This window comes from Cryptotermes secundus, unplaced genomic scaffold (assembly GCF_002891405.2).
Source record: "Cryptotermes secundus unplaced genomic scaffold, Csec_1.0 scaffold204, whole genome shotgun sequence".
Classification (NCBI taxonomy): Eukaryota; Metazoa; Arthropoda; class Insecta; order Blattodea; family Kalotermitidae; genus Cryptotermes; species Cryptotermes secundus.
In genome coordinates this window covers 349591-369473 of record NW_019738351.1, presented here as the reverse complement: position 1 = coordinate 369473, position 19883 = coordinate 349591, and the positions used below count along the sequence as shown (strand labels likewise).

Below are 19883 nucleotides of genomic sequence, written 5' to 3'. Positions count from 1 at the left end.
ACAAAGTTACACAGATAAAATCAGATGCCTGTTCCACTCCAAGTGTAATGAACTCCCCCAACATTTGAGCCAGTGTCACCTTGGTTGCTATTGCTTTGCTAGCTGTGCAGATGCAGCCTTGGTGTATTCACCAACAGGACGTGTTTGTTCTTGAACATTACTTCTCACCAAATTGTTCATTGCTATTTCTTGAAGCATGTAGCAGTGACAAGAAGTGCCAAGTAAAGGGAACAGTATTTATGTCACCCATCAGATTGCACATGCTCATGTAGTTTGGGGTGTGGTACACCAGTATAATTCCAAATTAAACAGAGAGAGAGATGTAGGGAGATCTCGAAGTAGATGTGAAGATCAATTTTAAACTTCTGAAGATTGGAATGGGATTGCAGGACCAACTTCTTGAGTTGAAAAAATCAGGAGAAAGGGGAAAAGAAATCCTTTGTATAAAATGCCTATTTCTGTTACAAATATTAAGTGATGTTCAGGAAAATGTTCATTTTTATTCTGAAAAATGTATAAAACTCATAAATATTCTGCTGGCAAACATGTCAAATGCTAAACGGCCAGCAGCACACAGAGTTACCACTGCTCTTCAATAAAGATTTTCATCAGTTTTGGGAATTCTACACTGACTTTCTTTGATCAAAGCATTCTGTGAGTAATTTCATTATCATATATCTATAAACAAGTAATTTGGCCCTATAATATCACAATTTATTTTTAATGTGTGAATCAAATACACAGGCTGTCATTACTGAACTTTTATGACCAACTGTACATGTTTGAACTGATGACTCTTGTTTCTCTTCCTGACCTCAGTGTGGAAGGTTCTGCCTGTGGAGCCTCACTTCCTCACATAGTTTGCACTGAAACAAAAACAGCTCTCATTTTATTCCCCTGCAAGATGCTGTGTCATGAACACTGACATTTCTCTGCATCTCACAAAAATACTGTTTCATTCCCTTAGCCTGGAAAGTATTTCAATTGTCAATCTCTGAAGGTTTCCTATGCAAAAGTATCATGTTTAGGCACTGCCCACAGTACAAGGTACATTTGATACACATATATACCTCACACAACAGATGGTGGAAAATACTGACATGTCAAACTTCCAGGCAGCTGACAACATCCATCACAATTCTGGTATAACATAATTTCTTCTGTTTAACAGCAGTTTTGATTTCATATTCATTTCAGCTCCTTTATTTAAATGCTTTCCAGTGGTGAATGGTCTGTCTATAACAGGCAAGTGTACATAACAAAACTAGACTAAGATCAGAACTGTGCATCTTGTTAGTAACACTGCACTGACTGTGGTCACAAACCATTGTTATGTAATTTCTCCAGTCATAGCATGCGATATTCATCACCTGCAGGTCAAGAGCTGCTGGAGGAACAAAGGGACATGACTAGTGACCTTGTTGGCACCACTGCTGTGCAAATTTGCTGAAACATGCATATATTTTAACCTAATATAGTAAAGCTATATCTGTGTAACGGGCCATGGAGGCCCATAGGGTTGTGTGACGTCGAGGCTCCCACATTTTCTACACAATCGGCTCACAGATGGTAGTATATATAACACATACACTACCATTAATAATGTTGAAATAAATCATGGACATACACTACCTTTTTCTTAGTGTGGACGTACTAGAGGACATCCACAGATATAACAAAATTTGCTCTGTATTCTTGCAGTGTGTGGCTGTCATGGCAATGTGGCAGCATTGCAGCAGAGGTCTTGGGTGCTATTCGAACACTCATTCTCATTCTTCTTTTAAGCAGCCTTGCAAGATGTCTATTAAATTAGCTCAGCCATTTGTATATCTGTCTGTCTTTCTGTGTATGTGCAATGAGTAAAAAATTTCCAAACTGATTTTCATGACATTTGATGCTCGGGATTCTAATGAAGTTTTTGAATATATCAGAACCTCAGTTAAGTCTGGCAGCAAAAACGGTTACTTTACATGAAGACCTACGTGAGTTTCTGAATGTGTCACTCTCACCAAATATTTACTGGGAGCAACACATGTTTTGTATAAAGGGTAGGAAAAACTGAACACATTTTGTTTTAAAGATTATTCCAGAAAAGGGGGAGCAAGTGCAGCGGAATTGCAAGGCTGTGCTTGTATTTGGTAATTTATGTTCTTATCACATCCAAGAACATTTCAAGTTTGATGAGGGTCCACATACAGTTGTGTGAAGAGGACACAGTTTCGATCTGCAACTGACATGTTATTTTGTAGGAATAAGCCTCCCCTTCCAGAATGTGAGGTATTATCATCACTTTGTGCTTAAACGTGGTAGTAAAAGTAAAGTTGTCCCTGCGCTTAACTAATTAAGCACTACGCTATGAAGACATATGGGGGAATCAATGTATAGCTGAGTTGTCAGCTTCACAGCCCGGCTGCTTTACACCCTGGAAAAGAGCCCTCGGTACCCATTGGATCGAAAGTTGGGTGGACCCCAGAACCGGTCTGGACGTGGAGAAAAGAAAATTCTTGACACTACCAGGACTCGAACTCTGACCCTTCGGTCATCCAGCCCATAGCCAGTTGCTATACCGACTATGCTATCTCGGCCGCTGTTATGCAACGAATCTTTTGTTGTCATTTCATCTCCAGGGAAACACATTTTTTGCTTAAGCAACAGCCCACTGTTAATTGTGTTTCTATGGAAGTATACATTCCAGATTCCTTTTGGCATGCAACAATATTATACCTTTTCATTTGTGCATTTTTTCAACTTTCAAACTGTCTTCTTTCATCAAGGTGAGTGATTAAGTTTCACACCCTTGCAAAACAAAATGTAAAATTATATTTTAATATTTGTTTGAAACATTGATTTCAATTGAGTAACATTAAAAAATTCAGTGCCTGCCACACAGAAAACACAGTGGATCTCCATTACAAAGTCCAACCATAAATGCTATTTAGGGAAATAATTGCTCTGTATTGTAAGGATCATATGACACACACTGTGTGGGCAAAGTGTAGGGTATTTAATGTTTAAAGCAGGTGGTACATATTGTTATCTTTGTGTGTTTACATGATAGATGAGAAGACAAAAGTTTCTGAACATAATGTTGGTAACCATTCCCCATTCTCCAAAACTTTGTGATCATTTAGTTTCCATTATTTGCAGATTTGCTGCTTCATTTTAAAAAAATTTATAAAGTCATAAGTAGACCATGACTTTTCTGTCATTCACAATTATCCTCCTGCTCCACTCTACAGAATATGACTTTTGTTTTAGGAAGCATCATTGAAGAAACAAAATTGAAGGGATTCAGACTCACCATTTGGGCACAAGCTCATGGTCCTCACAGGTGAGGGTAGACTCGTCGAGTACCTTGCCTGCTTCACACGAGATAAGTCGGGGATGACCATTGACACAGGTGATGAGGCGGCCGCAGTCTCCAGGGACAGGGAAACGCGGAAATGGAAGAAACTTGGCGGAGATGGAATGAGCTGGCACCTTATCTGGGCACTTGAATCCAACAATGGCTGAAATCACAGTAACATACAGGTGAGAGATTTCCAGGCTCTTCATGCACATTCAGTTCTGTGTACAGAGCTGCCTGTTCTCAGCAGTTATTCCAACAATATCATGGCACCATTTATTTAATTGGCCCAATCAAAATGAAAGTTCCTTGATCATCCTGATCAAGAAATACATGTTACATGAAATAACATGAAAGTCTAAAGATAAGAAGAAGAGGTACAAAATTAAGGAATACACAGAATGGGAACATCATGGTACAAGTGACAAACACTTCATTGATTTTGATGGGGGAGGGGGAGGAGACAGAGAGAGAGAGTATAATTCTGTGAGAAGGTTCCTAGGCTTCACCCTCTTGTGCTTCTGATAAGGGCAGTGTGGAAGTGAAGACGTTATAATGGTTAGGGGCTTGAGACAGGGACCGTGGAACTTTGATTTCCCAAATTAGTGTCAAATTGTACAATTTGGAAATTAATTTCTTGTCCTTTATAACAAAGGACTGTAATTCTGAGTAATTTAAATGTGAAGGGCTCCATGAGAAGCACGCAGTAGCAACTTGGGTACCATCTCCATGTTTGCCTGGAGAAAACGTTTTGAGATGTCCAGTGACAGGCACCATCTGGATGCACAGTGACTTCTAGCCAGCAGTCTGGCAACTGGAGAACACAGAGGAGGTTTCCTGAGGTCACCCTAACAAGTGTGCTCACAAGATGTAAATTAATTCTCCCAGTACTCATGGAACAGGAGGCTGTGTAAGCCACAGTCCCTGGCAATTTGTGGATCATCTAGGCCAGGGATCTCCAAACTTTTCAAAGCGGGCCACATTAGGTAATTCAGCACTTTCAATGGGCTGGATAAAATGAGAAATTAATAACTCTAGGTATATGAGTTTAATTGAAAGCACAGAATTTCATAAACTAAATACAAAGTATGTGAGAATAAATTATTGTATATTAATGACAACAGACAGTAGCAGCAAATGCTCATATTTTCATCACAAATTATAATAAAACAATTAATGTGAATGATGGAACTCTTTTTGCATTCTTAAAATCTGATTAAATTGAGGTTCAAATTTTGAAACACTAATCACAAGTAGAGACTTTAAATGTTCATCGGATAAATTTGCCCTGTATTTCGACTTGATGTACTTCATCTGGGAAAAAGCTTGTTCAGACAGGTATGTCATCCCAGAAATGGAGATAAATTTACAAGCAAATTTCTTTAAATTTGGAAATTGCTCAGAGTTCAGAAATTTATAAAATTTGATCAAATTTCCTTCCTTGTATTTTTCTTTAATATGATAATTTTCCTGAAGTTCAATAATTTCCATTTGGAATTTGACTTGGGACATCTGCAACATCACAGTCAAATGGATTTTGAAACAATCTAATTTCCTGAGCACTGGCATCCAAATCAGCAAATCGCTTCCAAAATTGTTCTTTCAAATCTGAAATGACTAAATTTGCAAACGAGGAAGGAAATTCAGCTTCACCCTATTTATGCAACTCTGCACAGTATAGCATATGAACAAAGCTACAATTTCACTTGGCTTTCCAGAAGTATCAACTTTGCTCTGAATGCCTTGATAGGTGCAAATAAATTTTTACCCTGCAACTTTAAATTCCAATTGTTCATATGGTTTACCAGATCAGCAAAAAATGCTAATTTCCAAAGCCACTCGGTATCTGATAAAAGCGGTTCGCGATGGTTTTCCTCGGTAAGAAATATATCAATTTCATTCCTGAGCTCAAAGAAGCATGAAAGAACCTTTCCACAGCTAAGCCATCGAACTGCAATATAATATGTCAGGTCAATAAGCTCGGAATCACATTCCTCGAGAAAAGACCGCAACTGGCTATGGTTAAGTGCATGACAGCGAATGAAATTAACGATAGAAATAACAGGTTTTAAAACAGAGCTCATATCAACGTGTTTTCCACAAAGTGCTTGTTGGTGGATAACACAATGAAGAAACATTGGCTGATCGAGGCCGAACAAGTACGAAGAAATACCATGTAGTATACGGTCCAGAATTAGTAAAATTGTGAATAATATTAATATTTACATAATATGGAATATCAATATATTTTAAACACAATCTTAATTACTGAATTTGAAATCTATGAACAAGTATTTTTTACCAGTACTCATTGGAAAATTAGTTCAATTGGCACATTTCTGCACAATTCTTTCACGGGCCAGATAAAAATGACATCGCAGGCCGTAGTTTGGAGACCCTTGATCTAGCCCATTGCCAAATTACTGTACTGACTGAACAATCCTGGCCATGACCATTTTGTGCCATATTCTAATTATTTCATTAGAGCACAGTTGCATCTTGTACGGGGGATGTATTCCTGAAGACCAGGCATAATTTAGAACTTGCATAATGCAAGATAAGTTTTCTCATGGGAAAAAATTTGTGTTGTTTCAAACTTAAGTGAGACTTTATTAATATTTATTTCGAATTCACATAAAATGCAACCGTGCCCTACCATTCAATGCTGTAAGCTGCTGATACTCACTCAACATTATCAACTGAATCATCCTGTCACTTTGGCCATACTCTTTGAATTGAATTGAATTAAATTGAATTTATTTACATTCTATAAATCCTAAGCAGGTTAGTACCTTTGGATACAGAACAAGTCAAAAGGTTACATACATAAGTACAGGCAATTTTAGCTTAAAAATTAATATAACTTAATTTTACATCATTCTCTATTTACATTGAAGTATTCATCTAAAGAGTAGAAGGAATGAGCATGTAGATAATTCTTTAACTCTGATTTAAACTTTTTAGTATCATTGCCCAAGTTTTTAATACTTTGTGGCAGATTGATGAATATATAAGGAAGGACATCAGCCTGGTGGCAGTATTACCTTCAGGACTGCAGAAGTCGAGCAGCAGGTCAGGCCAATTACAGCTGTGGCTTTTATCGTCATATGCAAGGCCCGGTTCACAAGGGGTCAGCTGTGGAATGCCATGTGCGCACTTGATATAGTTGTTGCTGCACTGGGCGCTCTCAGGGTATATGCCAAACTGGTATAGGCAGCCTGGTGTACTGATTGGGGTCACTAGAACAGGTGAAGCAGCATTGGCAACTGCTGTTAAGGTCTGCAGTAATACACTAAGGTAAATAATCAGCATTTCCAGAGGCTGACCTGCCCTCCTTCAGATATTAAACTTTTTGTACCATCACACAGCAACAATACTTTAATTATGAGGGGAAATGAAAACAATAAGGCAATCAGTTTATTGTATCAATCACGCTACATGTTTCGATCTCTTTTGACCATCATCAGGTGTTTATGAATAAAAACAATAAATATAATGTGTAAGATTTGAGGTTCTCACAGCAGTGGTTAAGAAGAGTACATAACACTGTGTGCTCCATTAAAAATCAACCAATGTTTCGGAGGAATATATCACCTTTATATCGAAAACTAATCCGAGCAAGAGCTCTGCTTGCCATCTGCTATCATGTTGGTTTCTTGCTTGGCTTATTCAATTCTTGAAGATGGAGACGATATGTTCCTACAAAACATCGGTTGACTTTCATTGGACTACACAGTGTTATATCCCCCAGAAGGCAGTACCCTTCAATGAATTTAATATGTTTATGCTGAATTATATGATGAAAGTAGGGCCCAGCTTTCAACGTCATAAATTAAAATTTGGGGGTACGTGTTCAGGGGGGTTGAATATATGAAAATATATTTGTAATGTTATAGAATTGTTACAGTTTTATAAAATGTATATACACGTGTGTGTGTGTGTATGTATGTGTATACAGTATATATATATATATATATCCTAAATGGTGGGTAGTAGTGTGCTACATTGTGACATACATATGTGTCACCCTCCCAGGATACGTACGGTCGGCCTTCCGTGTGCCACAGTCCACTGCCCAGTTGTAGTTGCAGTGCTCATGCACGCTGCCCTTGCCGTCATAGAGCAGACCGTTTCCACACTGCTCCAGGCTCACAGTACCATTTGTGCACTTGAAGAAGTGGTCACACAGGTCAGGGTGTGGGTATGTCTGGACACCATGTTGCTCTGGGCAGGCTGGCACATGCAGTAGGACGCCAGCTTTGGCTGCAATCAGCAGCAGAGGCTCAGTGCAATCTCACGGCTGAGAGGGTTCCCAGAACAAGCTCATCAGACATACTTCAGATTTCTATACATAACAAATCTATTGCTATTATGATTGTGGTTTAGTGTGAAGAGCTTATCATGTAAGTGCGTACGCATTCTGTTTACGTCAAAATTAATCTGATTCGCACGGTCGCCATGTTTCCAACATTCACTTACAAACAATGACCTATACACAATATTGTAGCATGTAGAATCGTTACTAGGGAATGATTTGTTAAACAAGTTCCTGTGGCAATGGATACGCATGCAATGATAGTGGCACTGCTGGAAACAGTGTTTTGTGCTCAGTCCATGCAAATGGATTATAAGGAGGACAACTGAAGCAAGAATAGTTCAGTTGGAAGGGAGCTGCTGTTCAGAGAGGACTTGTACGCGGATGCAAACAAACACCCTGTGTTAGGGGCCATTACCAGGACACGGCTAGTGGAGACTGTAACAGACTGAAAACACTAGTCCATATGCACCACCGATTTGTAAGCTGTGGAAATTGGAGATGGCGCTGTAATTAAGTGTAATTACGAATTGTGTTATAATGTAGTCAATATATCCAATATCCAATCCAAAACCCCGTCAAGAGTCACTTTTAACACGCAACAATATATACATGTGCTTATCTTCGTACCAGATTCCACATATCTAGCTCTAGTGGTTCACTGGTTATCGCCATCAAACCAAAAAGTAAAGAAAAGATATGCGTGACAGCCATGTTGTTATTTTTATATTGTACAAAAACTTTCATTGATAGAAGTCATATACTTGAAATAAACATTACCATATTAACAGTCATGGTTACCGTACATATTTGCAGGAGTATGGAGTGAGTTTCTCTTTCAGGTCCCAGTCAGAAAAAGAAAATTATGTACATATTTTAAAACAGTATTAAATCCAAACGTACGTGCAATTGGACAAGGAGAAGCCAGATGCAGGAATTATAAGGGGCTTAAACTTAGTGGCAGTCAGGGCTACCACTGTGCAAATGACTAATTGCAGTTTCGGAGTGGTAAAATAAGTTTAGGCTTCCTGCATATTATTCATTGCAGTAAAGTTACAAAGTGAATGTGGTGTCTACAGAGTACCAAATGCCCCTACTTGGATGCTGCATGAGTGCGGGTACACTTGTACAGACTTATGGTGCAACAAATGTGGCATGTACTCAGAAAGACAAACCCCACCTCCCATTGAAGAGGAGGCCCAATTTCCAAACACATAAACAGTCTTGTAACAAACATAAAGCAGGCCATGGGGCCCGAAATCAAGAACGACTGTGCTGGCGAGGACCAACTGGACTGGACATTAAGGTCTTCAGTACTTTGGTAGGCAGATACTGTCGTTTGGGATGATCCGGCTGCTTCCATAGTCAAGGTGGATGATCGGTTCCTGTAAAAATGTTGGTGCCTAACATGGAGTATAGTATGAATCTAGCGTACCTTGTTTCGTGTTCCAATGTTACAGATATCTCGCGTGTAGCACCTAATGTTTTCATACCGCTAATACATATGGGCGTTACGTTAGTATATGGGTGTGGTGACAGTGACTTGCTGCTCCGGTAGCATTTGAACGGTTGGTGGCGCTGCTGATTTGGAAAGCAAACCGCCACGGGGCACGGATCCTATGTCACGTTTCATGCCCACTTAAACCGTGACATTATACCTGACAATAGGGGCAGAATTGTACTCCTGAAGTTGTGGCAACCAAGGTTGGTACGACTTTCTTGCTAGCCAGCACAAAAGTAGTCGTGTTCTTATGTTAACAGCCACTTATTTTACGCCCTTTTTGCGTGTGTGTGTGTGTACTTTCCTTCCTGTAATTTTCTTGTAACTTTCATTTCAAACTCCATATTGTTCACAGATCTAGTTCTATTATTCCTTAAGCCACTTTCCCGCTTTTGCTTTCTTTGCATTCAAGATGCCAGGGATATTATTAGGAAACGTTTGGTGGAAACGGGCTGCTATTCAATCCCGAATTTGTATTCTCCAGAATATTTGTTGTCGTTATAGTTGTTGTTGTTGTTGTTATTGTTATTATTATTATTATTATTATTATTATTACTATTCGTGTTAGCACGTAAATAAATACAGAATTAAACTCAGTTCGCCTTATTCATTGCCGAGCAGGTTTGTATAATGCTCTAGACTTGTATTCGAGAGGTGCTCGGTTCGAGTTTTGGGCTCAAACACCAATTTACCTAGCTAAGATTCTTCATGCTTTTCATCAGCCCTTTCAGGCAAAATGCAGGAATAGTACGCTGATCGCTATACGGTCGCCTCCCTCCACATTCTCTCCAGTTCGTCCATCATCCTACCATTCGAAATGTTGAATCCTTACCTCGACCCCACGACTTCCGAACTTGCTTGCACTTTACCCCCTGGATTTTTGGGCTTAAATTCGAAACTCGAATTTTGAACTCACGACATGCTTGTTTGTTGTGGTGCTCTGGTGACGCGAATCGGAACTCTTAACAATAGACAACAAATTAAAAGCTAAAGTTGTCCCTGTGCTTAACTAATTAAGCACTACGTAATGAAGGCGTGTGGGGAAGCGGATGTATAGATCCACATTTTCTTGACCTCGGCACTAGCTGGAGGTGAGTGGTCAGCTTCAGGCCCCGGCCGCTTTACCCCCGGGGAAAGAGTCCCTGATACTCATTGGCTAGGAGGTTGGGTGAACCCCAGAGACGGTCTGGACGACGTGGAGAAGACAAAATTCTTGACCCTCCCGGGACTCGAACTCCAACACCTCCTCGTCCAAGGCGTAACCAGTCGCTATGTCGACTGCGCTGTGCTGGCTCCCAACAGTGATATATTATGCTGCCCACAGATTATTTGCATTGTATTTGTTGTCTTTTTCTTCAGTCCCGTCACTCGAATGGCGGAAAGTACAATTAAGAAATCCGCTACCGTTTCCTCCCCAGTCTCTTCACCTTCACTGAACATGATCATCTCATGCGGCATTTGACGTTAACCCCTTCAGTTGATGTAGCAATCAACCTTACATGCATGACTTGAAGAGTCCTAAAAATCCAACTTTATCACGTCAGTTTTTACTGATGTATTCGATCTTGAAGTGTACTCTGTTCTGGGATGTGACGCCCATGTTTCGAAGGAACTTACTGCCTCCATCATCAGGGTCTAATAGGATACAGCAGACAGAATGTTGCCCTCGTCTTGCTTGGCTTATTATTCCTCGAATATGGTACTATTCTAAGTCACCAACATGATGTCAAGGCCTGCGGTTTTGAATTCTGCCCTCTATTTGCCCTCCGACGTTTCCCATCCGCGTTGTTCTTTCTTAATATTTACACTCCAACCAACTTCACAAGAAATGCCACTTTCCCGACAGTTAAAGCGTTAACCGATCCAAATGCATTCTTTCATTACTTTTGTCTCTAGAATGGTATTTTCATATTGCATTATACTCCATGCCCTTGTATGAGAGAACTTCCTCATATCTCAATAGAAACCTGATAATTCTGTAGGAGGCCGAAACGTGGTGGCCCCTGTAAGCAACAAATTCATGTTATGACACCCGTCTTATTGTTATTTCTTGTAATAACTAAAAGTATGAAGTAAATTTTCGTGATTTTAGGGAAGCAATGTGTCTCGGTAAAATTGTGGGTTCCATTTCAATTTTATTGGGGTGACTGCCCCACTTTAATCCGACAGTGGCGCTGAATACAAATTGGAAACTTGAAATTAAGTATCAGAACTGGCATAGTTTCATGAATGTGGCTTGGAAGTGAAGTTGCTTTTAGTTCCGTCACGCAACAAGACGCTGCTGGTTCATGTGACGCAATGTGTGACTGGTGACGCGGAGGTGCATCACCTTCAGAACCGAGTGAAGGAGAGTCACGGCCCGCTTCACGGAGCAGCCACTCCGTCACCTGCTTTCACAGACTCATCCACTTTCCACTTTCCTTATTTTGAAAAAAAAAATAAAATAAAATAAAAGCAGGCTTACGCGATCACCACGCTGTGTACCCCCCCCCTCCATTAACTTTTGATTTCCTGAACCAGTCTTTATGAAACTCGGTATGTATATCATGCCACCTGAGTCATCTCAAGGGGGTACTTCATAAATGTGAATCCCTTCTCTAGCGTTGTTAGGCAGTGGTTCGGTAAAAACGTTGCCGCTGCAAAGAATTTTTTTTTCCTTGGCGCTACAGCCCCAGTGGGCCTAGGCCTACCTCCATGAACTTCTCCGTTCACTTCGGTTTTTCTAGATCTTACACGGCTGCAAAGAATACCGCACAAAAATAAAAGAATTGTTATACCGTCGTTTTCTGTGCGATCCGAGTCGTATCAAATTGAGACGAAAGGGTTGAAGGAACGTCGCGTTCTTCATAGCACGCCTAGTTCATTGTTGACGTTAGAAATTTCTTATGCTACAATAATCAGCAGTCAAATTCAACGGATGTCCGCGGTCCATCTGCGAATTGCTTCTGCACCAAGGCTACGTAACGCCGTAATGTAGCGAGGATTGTCATCATTTGAACTTCTCGCCGAATGATAACAAGACTGTTAGTGTGATCAAAACAACGAGCTATCCAACGTCGCAGTCCACCAGGGCCAGCGTTCACTGTATTTCGACTGTCTTCGTTTCGAATCTTTATCCGGAGACCTGCGTTCCTGACGCTGAAACTTCATGGTTCTACCTCAGTCTCTCAAAGGAAATCCTGCTGCAGTGCCGTCAAATACGCCACGACATCGATACTTTCCCGTTTCTTTGTAACACGGTCCTTCTACTACTTTCATCCCGTGTGGAGGCGGGTTAGAATACCTCCACCGTAGCCCTGCGAGTCGTATTTACTTACTTACAGAGCTGAGCCCTTCTTGAGGAACCGCCAATTCTGCATCTACTCAAGAATTTCCCAGCATTTTATGGAATCCGAAGGTTCATTGCCGTGCTCGCAAGAGCCCTCCACGGGTCCCTATCCTGAACCAAACCAATCCAATCCAATCCATACCATCCCATCCTGTCTCTCTAATATCCATTTTAATATTGTCGGTCCACCTACGCCTTGGTCTTCCCAATGGTCTCCTTCCTTCTGACTTTCCCACCAATATCCTATACGCATTCCTCGCCTCCCCCATTCGTGCTACATGCCCTGCCCACCTCATCCTCCTTGACTTGATCATTCTAATTATACTTGGAGAAGCTTGGAAGTTATGAAGCTCCTCATTATGCAGTTTTCTCCAACCTCCTGTCACTTCATCAATCTTCGGTCCAGATATTTTCCTCAATACCCTGTTCTCAAATACTCTCAGTCTATGTTCCTCCCTTAATGTCAGAGACCAAATTTCACACCCATACAAAACCACAGGTAAAATAATATTTTTGTATATTCTAATTTTTATGTTTTTGGGCAGCAGACGAGAAGACAAAACGTTCTGACTGAATGGTAGCAAGCATTACCCGAGTTCTTAGTTTCCTCCTGAATCAGGTTTTGATTTGTTATCGTCGTTCTCAAATATCTGAACTGTGCCACATTTTCAAAACGTCTGTTTCATATCTTTATATCGTGATTTTGCCCTGCATTTTGGTGACGAGACAGCAGCATATACTTAGTTTTCTCTGTGTTTACGAACTTCTAGACCAACCTCCTTACTAGCGTCAATTAAAGTTTGTGTGTTTTTCTTTATGGTATCTACATTATCACCCAGTAGATTCACATCATCGGCAAAAAGCAACATCACTGCGAGTCTTATGCGACGGAAAGGGGGCCCAGTGCCTGGGGATATAACTGGGCCACCCCGTCACTGGGGGACTTATATAGTGTGGTATGTCTACTGAATGCCAGAATTGTGAAGCCAGCAGAGAGAGTCGTTGCTATGGAACGGCTCTGAAAATACGCCCGTTGCTAGGCAACAGCTTCGTAAGCACGCAACAATACCAGAGCCATCGCGAAGCAACGTACCCATGCAACACTGGAGGAACTGTTGGAAGTGGTGTTCTCTGTGCAAGTCAGTCGGTTGAGAGTTGCAGTAGCTGACAGTTCAGGAACCCAGAGGAAGGGGAACTTCCTCCGTTGGGAGCCGCTACCAAGCAACGGCTAGCGAAGACCCTGTGACTGAGAACACTAGTCTGTGCGTGATAGTGATTTGTGAAGTGTAGTCACGAGTTGTTCAAGAGTTCAATAAATGCGATTGCCACTCCAAACCCCGCCTATAGCCACTCTATCACGTGGCAGTATAAAGACCTGGTCCACCAGGTTGGGGGAGGGGGGGGTGTGGACTCAATGCTGACGACCTTGCTCTGTAATAAAATTGCTGTTGCGAAATCGGAATAAGTAAAAAAACCGCATGCTATCTCTCTGAATATTCTAAGGAAGACTATGGCTCAGAAAGGGCTGTTTTGCCAATGATGGTGATTCTGCTGAGTTTCCCTGGTTCAGCCGCAGCTGCAGAGAAACCATGTTCAGCTGACCTAGTCTAGTCACGTGTTAGCTAACAGTGAAAGGCTCGGAGCTGTAGAGCGCGCTGGAACTGTATAGACTTTCCTAAAACAATTGTCTCTGAGGTTTATAATATTTCATAAGAATATTTGTACCTGTTAGAGCCGCTATGGTCACGGTTTCGTAGCCTGTCCAGGGTGAGAATGTTCTGTGTTGACGTTGTGTCATGTTAACCCTTCAAAGTATTGTGGTAACTATCTGTACCGCCTGCTTAAATATTACAAGAAAAATCTATATTTTCTCTACGCAGTGTTTCGTATCGTTCCCGCAATAAATATCGATTGGTATTTTCCTATACAGCATTGAATCGAGTGTAGCGTATAAGCATTGTGTTTTCCGTGAGGTAGGAACTGATTTTTGTAAATGTTATTCAATGGTTGATATGGCTCAGGTTGCGCGGATGGAGACGGCCTCCGGATATGGAGGGTTGTTGCGAATTCGCGCACAGCAGACGTGGGCTGGTCTTCCGGCTGGAAGGTTCAATGGGAGTCGTAATTGACCCAGCCTGTTATGAAATGTTACACAAGGCCCTCAGAATTTCGGGATCTTGTGAAGACGGTGATGAACCGCCAGGTTCCATAAAGAGCCGGTAACAGTCCAACCCCAAGCGACTTGTCAGGAAGGACCCAGCTCCGTAGAGTTAGTTACTAGCTCGTTGAATATTTTGGGGGGGCGGCTAGATTACTTTACGGTGCTGTCTGTTTTGGACTATGGTGAATGATGAATTGGAAAGGATTTGGTAGGGATCGTTCCTGGCATTCGCATCGGGGGACTGAGGAAAACAACAAACAACACCTCAGAATATTCAATGTTCCGACCGAGGATCGGAGAGGGCTTGACCGTTACCGCTATGCCAACCTGACGCCCACGCTTATGCACTTACGCGCGCAAGGACTTCCTCTGCTTGTACCGTGGTCCAGAATGTTTTCCTGACGACCTTGACTCAGCTCTTAGTTCAGTTCAGACATTGCGAAACAAAAGCCAAGCCCTGTGACACGCGAATCTTTGTGTCTGCTCTCACATTTCAAAATTTATGTTTTTCTTCTCACAGGCGTTAATTTGTTGTAGTTTCGAAAGCCGTTTGACACTTAGAAAAGAAATATTCGTCCCATTTCAAATATAATTGTGTATCACACTCAGTTTATCCCTTTTTCTACGGTGTAGATGGAAGCGAAATATTCGTACGAAACGTCGATATCTTGCATCACATTCCATTAGTCTCGTTACACGTGTTTTTTGTGTGTGAGAACTGCGCTGTTCCTAAGATCGTGAATATAAAGATTACTGTCTTTTACCCTGAAGATGGAAGCTGTAGGTTACTCCTAAATGTTGGTACCTATCTACCAAACTACACTGCTTCACTTTCCAGAACCTTCAAATTCTGTGTTTGTTACGGTGACGGTAAAACTGTCCGCATAGCCCCACATGTTACCGAATGACACATAGAGGCCGACGTTTAACACTATCTCCCAATAGTAGTAATCTCTTCTTTATATAGTATACTGCATTTCACATATCCACATAAAAAATATGAATGTTCTCACTGAATCAAGAGACTGTTCGGTTGTTCGTGACATACATACAATCCATTATGGTAACCCCAAAATTTCGTAATTTTTCATCTCACCCTTACATTACTTCTTAATACTATTAAAAAAAGGATAAAGCTATCCACGTAACAGGCCGCTGGGGCCCATAGTATCGTGAGAGGTCGAGGCTCCCACATTTTGTAGACAATCCGCTCACAGATGGCGGTGAGGTTGTCAGCTTTACGTGCCGGTCCCCCCAGGAAGATTCCTAGTACTCATTTCTGTTAAGAGGCTGGGTCGACTCCAGGGCCATTGTGAGGCTTGATGGATTAGGTCAATTGAAAAAATGCAGTGACCTCATTGGGAATCGAATCCGCGATTTTCCGGCTTGTATCATAATGCCTCATCCAACTACGCTACCGCGTGCCCCTCTTAATACTAGTACATGCTCTTAAATCCAGCTCCCTCCCGTTTAGCAACCAAGCGACAGGCCTCAGCTGAGGGCTGAAGTAGAGACCGCGGCTGTGAGTGTGTGTTGGCTAGTCAGGGCTGTTACACTGTAGTAACTACCTACACATCTCTGCTCAGCTTATGTACACCGGCCACGGCGTAAAGTCGCATGACACTTTACTGGTAATTGAGGATTTAATTTGGGTAATATTTCGTGCCGCAGTAACTCTTTGAATCCTAAAATTCATCTAAGTGATCTTTAACAAGACTGCATGATGTAAGACAGAAAACTCGCTACGGCGTCACAACAATGTCTGAAGTCAATTAAGCTTACCACTTGCTGTCTGTATAAATGTGATTTGTTTACGATACATACGAAACTTCCATTGATGGCGTCAGGTAGAAACGTGGATCTTATTATGAGGCCAATATGGCTGAAAGCCGTAATTGATCGACTTTTATCGAAAGGATCCAGCCACGAATTAAAAGAAAGCAGAATTTGTTAGGTCACAGGCAGACCGACGGACGGACAGACACACCTCTAATATAAAACTGTATCGACATGAATTCAGAGCGTCACGATTTATAACATAAAAAAGTGACAAAAATGTTTGTTTTATCATCTCGAAAACTGTCAAGTCTTACAGGAAACATTTTACTGAGCTTGACAGGAACTTAATTTTTTTTTTCGCTACACTTTTTGTTTGGAACATGTTTCATGAACTGTGCTCGAAATATACACACAGGCAGTCAGGTCTCCATGTAAAGGTATTTTTCCCCCGAATTTGGACAAAACTGAATTTGCAGGAGAAAATTCGGTTAGTCTCCTATGTCGAATCTTAAACAAATTTGGAAAACTGTTTAGGAGCTGATAAGTCTAAAATACACAGACGGACGGACGGACGGACGGACGGATATGATTTCCACATTAGGCGTTATTTTTGTACGTTTTGGAGAATATAGGGGTAAGTCAAGTTCGAAATTAATTTACTGTCACGTTAAATGATTCAATCTTACCTACAGCAACGGCGCACAGCAAGAGCAGGGAGACCAGCGTCGTCTTCATGTTGGCGTCCTCAAGGCGATGTGTTGAGTATTAAGCCCGATCATGCATTTCGGATTCTGGTAGGAGTTCGATAGTGCTGCACTCACGCGGCCCCACGCACACCTGTGCCTTCCTTTCACCGTCACCGTTATACACCGAAGACACAGCAGAAACAGGTGAAGGATCGCCCCTCGCCTGTTGCCCATTAGGTGATGTTCTAGGGATATGCTGCAAGTTCAGTCCAGTACATGTTTACTGACGTTTCGGAACAACATACTGTCTCCATCTTAAGGGTATAAGAGTAAACGGTACATGTATACACAGAGATACTGGGTTTTCGGACTTTATCCATCGTCCGGATTCTAAATAACTAAGAAGTGACTGAGGCTAAGGGACCCAACAGAGTAGGTGTCTTCCCTCACCTGAGAACAGAAGCAGATCCAGTTTCCGAAACGTTGTGTGTTTTTTCCTTAGTTATTTAGAATCCGGACGATGGATAAAGTCTGAAAACCCAGTATCTCTGTGTGTTACACACCATCGTCAGAACCCTATAGTATCTACTGGTACATGTAGAGATCCACATTTTCTTGACCTCGGCACTAGCTGGAGGTGACTGGTCAGCTTCATGACCCGGCCGCCTTAGCCCCGGGGAAAAGCCGCCGGTACCCATTGGATATGGGATTGGGTGAACCGCAGAGCCGGCCTGGACGACGTAGAGAAGAGAAATTAGTGACCCTACCGCGACTGGACCTCCGACCCCTCGGTCGTCTAGCCTGTAGCCAGTCGCTATACCGAGTGCTCTGTCCCGGCAGCGCTGGTGAAAACAGATAAAATAACACCACTGCAGCAATTTTGTCCTGTGTCAAGCTGAAATCCAGCTCAAGCCAGTCTTGTGTGGTTTCAGTCTCTCCAGCTGCCCCCAACATAGCCTGAAAGCCCTCTTGCTCCCAAATTTCATGTATCTTTTTCAAGTATGTACTCAACTGTGAGCAGAATTTTTCATGTTTCGGTCCGGATTATCCGACATCTGGATTAACTGTAGCCGGATTAGCGAGGGTTTACTGCAATTCGTTTCAGTAACACAATTAAAAGAGCAGCTGACGAGTAGTTCAGGAACTATTCTCATCATGTGGTAAGGTGGGTATATGGAAAAGATCGGTGTTGACTTGCAGACGGTAATGTAACAGGTAAAGCCCCTACGCTGCTTAATTAATGAAGCACCATGGCATGAAGACATATGGAGGAGTTGAGGTATGGTTCCGCCATTTTTGACCTCTGCACTAGTTGGTGGTGAGTGGTCAGTTTCACGTCCCGGCCGCTTTACACTCCCCCCCCGCGGGAGAAGCCATACTACACATTGGATGTGAAGCTGGATGGCCTCCCCAGACCCGGTCTTGAAGCTATGTAGCAGAGAAAAATACCTTGCCCCTGCCTAGAATCGAATCCCGGCCGTCCAGCCCCCGTATCCCGTCGGTATGCGGGCAGCTGTTCCTGTCACGTCAGTGCACCAGAACTGAGCGAATATGTGCGTTCGAGCGGGTATACCTGCCCGTGGACGAGGCCAGGACTTCTGCAAGATGGGGCCAGTCGGGAAACTTCGGCACAAATTTAAGTTTAAGCCGTGCCCATTCTTTTTTTGCATTCGTGGTATCCTGGGTTCAAATCTCTACTCAGAGGCCGATTGTCCTGCCTGATGTTATTCGTGGCTTTCCTCTTTTCCTTAAGGCTAATTCCTCAAAGCAGGCCACGGCCGCATCCTTCCTTACGCAACGTAGTCCGTGCGTCGTTAAATACAACACAAATGAATCGATTTGATGCGTAATGACACCAGGGGGCGGACAAGAACTGTTTACAACAGCTTTAGGTGTCCGGGTCCATACAGAGTGATCCACTGAAAACCGCTCTGTATCGTGGAGGAAACTCAAAATTTGGCGGAGTCTGATGTACATATTCGGAACAATGGGAACGCTTCTGGTATGTTCACTGAACATTTATTTACGTTGCATGTTAAGTAACACCGAAAAGACATTTTTAAATTTGGGTATGAATCACCCTGTGTGACATTTGTGTAACTGTAACGGGAGCTCAGAAGCCGTACCGTGTACCAAGGTGACAAGAACTACCATAGCGGTGAAAGTGTTCCTCATTGTCCTGAGATTGCCATAGATATTGCTGCAGCGCCTGCGCAAAACGGTGTGAACGGACCCGTAATGTGAAACCAGTTGTACTTTCGATTGTTACTGCGTGACAGTAAGAATGACACGGCAAGCATTACCACCGCAATATGGCGCCGAAAAACTATTGTGAGCTGCACGACCGAAAAAAACTGGTGAAAGTACTTCTTAAAACAAGAAGTTCTGGGAAGCACTAATGGCTCAATATATAAGCATAAATTACGATTTCTCCATTTATATTCCGTCTATTATGTTAGATTTGTACAAATGTTTCGGGTACAAATCCTCCCTCTATCTTCAGAGGCCACTTACGTGATTGTACAGTTTTATAATCTGCAAAGCCACACAATATGAACCTTCACACCGTGAGAACCTCTGTGTGTTGTAACTTAAATAACCAGCTTCTGTATAATTCTGATGGAAATGGGATTCAGGAGTAAGGTCAAACAGTTCCATGGCCCCCTTCAGAATTTCTGCAAAATAAAATATGGCACAGCCAAGAGACAGACAGACAGACCACTGTCAAAACACAACCAACACATGGGTTCAACCGAGCATTGAAATC

The 19883-nt window shown here is 42.1% G+C and overlaps 1 protein-coding gene across 1 annotated transcript; it reads right to left on the bottom strand.

Annotated features, from left to right (window-relative positions):
- Positions 1–475: 475 nt before the first annotated feature.
- LOC111870740 (protein obstructor-E) lies at positions 476–17240 on the bottom strand. Its single transcript, XM_023863247.1, has 5 exons — positions 17117–17240; positions 7391–7609; positions 6391–6585; positions 3302–3509; positions 476–866 (listed from the first exon to the last, which is right to left on the bottom strand). The coding sequence occupies exons 1-5, from the start codon at positions 17163–17165 to the stop codon at positions 845–847; spliced, it is 693 nt and encodes a 230-aa protein (XP_023719015.1). The 5' UTR covers positions 17166–17240; the 3' UTR covers positions 476–844.
- Between the last annotated feature and the right edge of the window lie 2643 nt (positions 17241–19883).

Bases quoted from the DNA above. Each gene is read 5' to 3' on its own strand.
- LOC111870740 (XM_023863247.1), bottom strand. From the start codon at position 17,165: ATGAAGACGACGCTGGTCTCCCTGCTCTTGCTGTGCGCCGTTGCTGTA. The intron at 3,510-6,390 runs GTAATACTGCCA...CTGTGATTTCAG, and splicing joins CGACTTCTGCAGTCCTGAAG to CCATTGTTGGATTCAAGTGC. The intron at 867-3,301 runs GTGAGTCTGAAT...TTTTTGTTTCAG, and splicing joins CATGAGCTTGTGCCCAAATG to TGCAAACTATGTGAGGAAGT.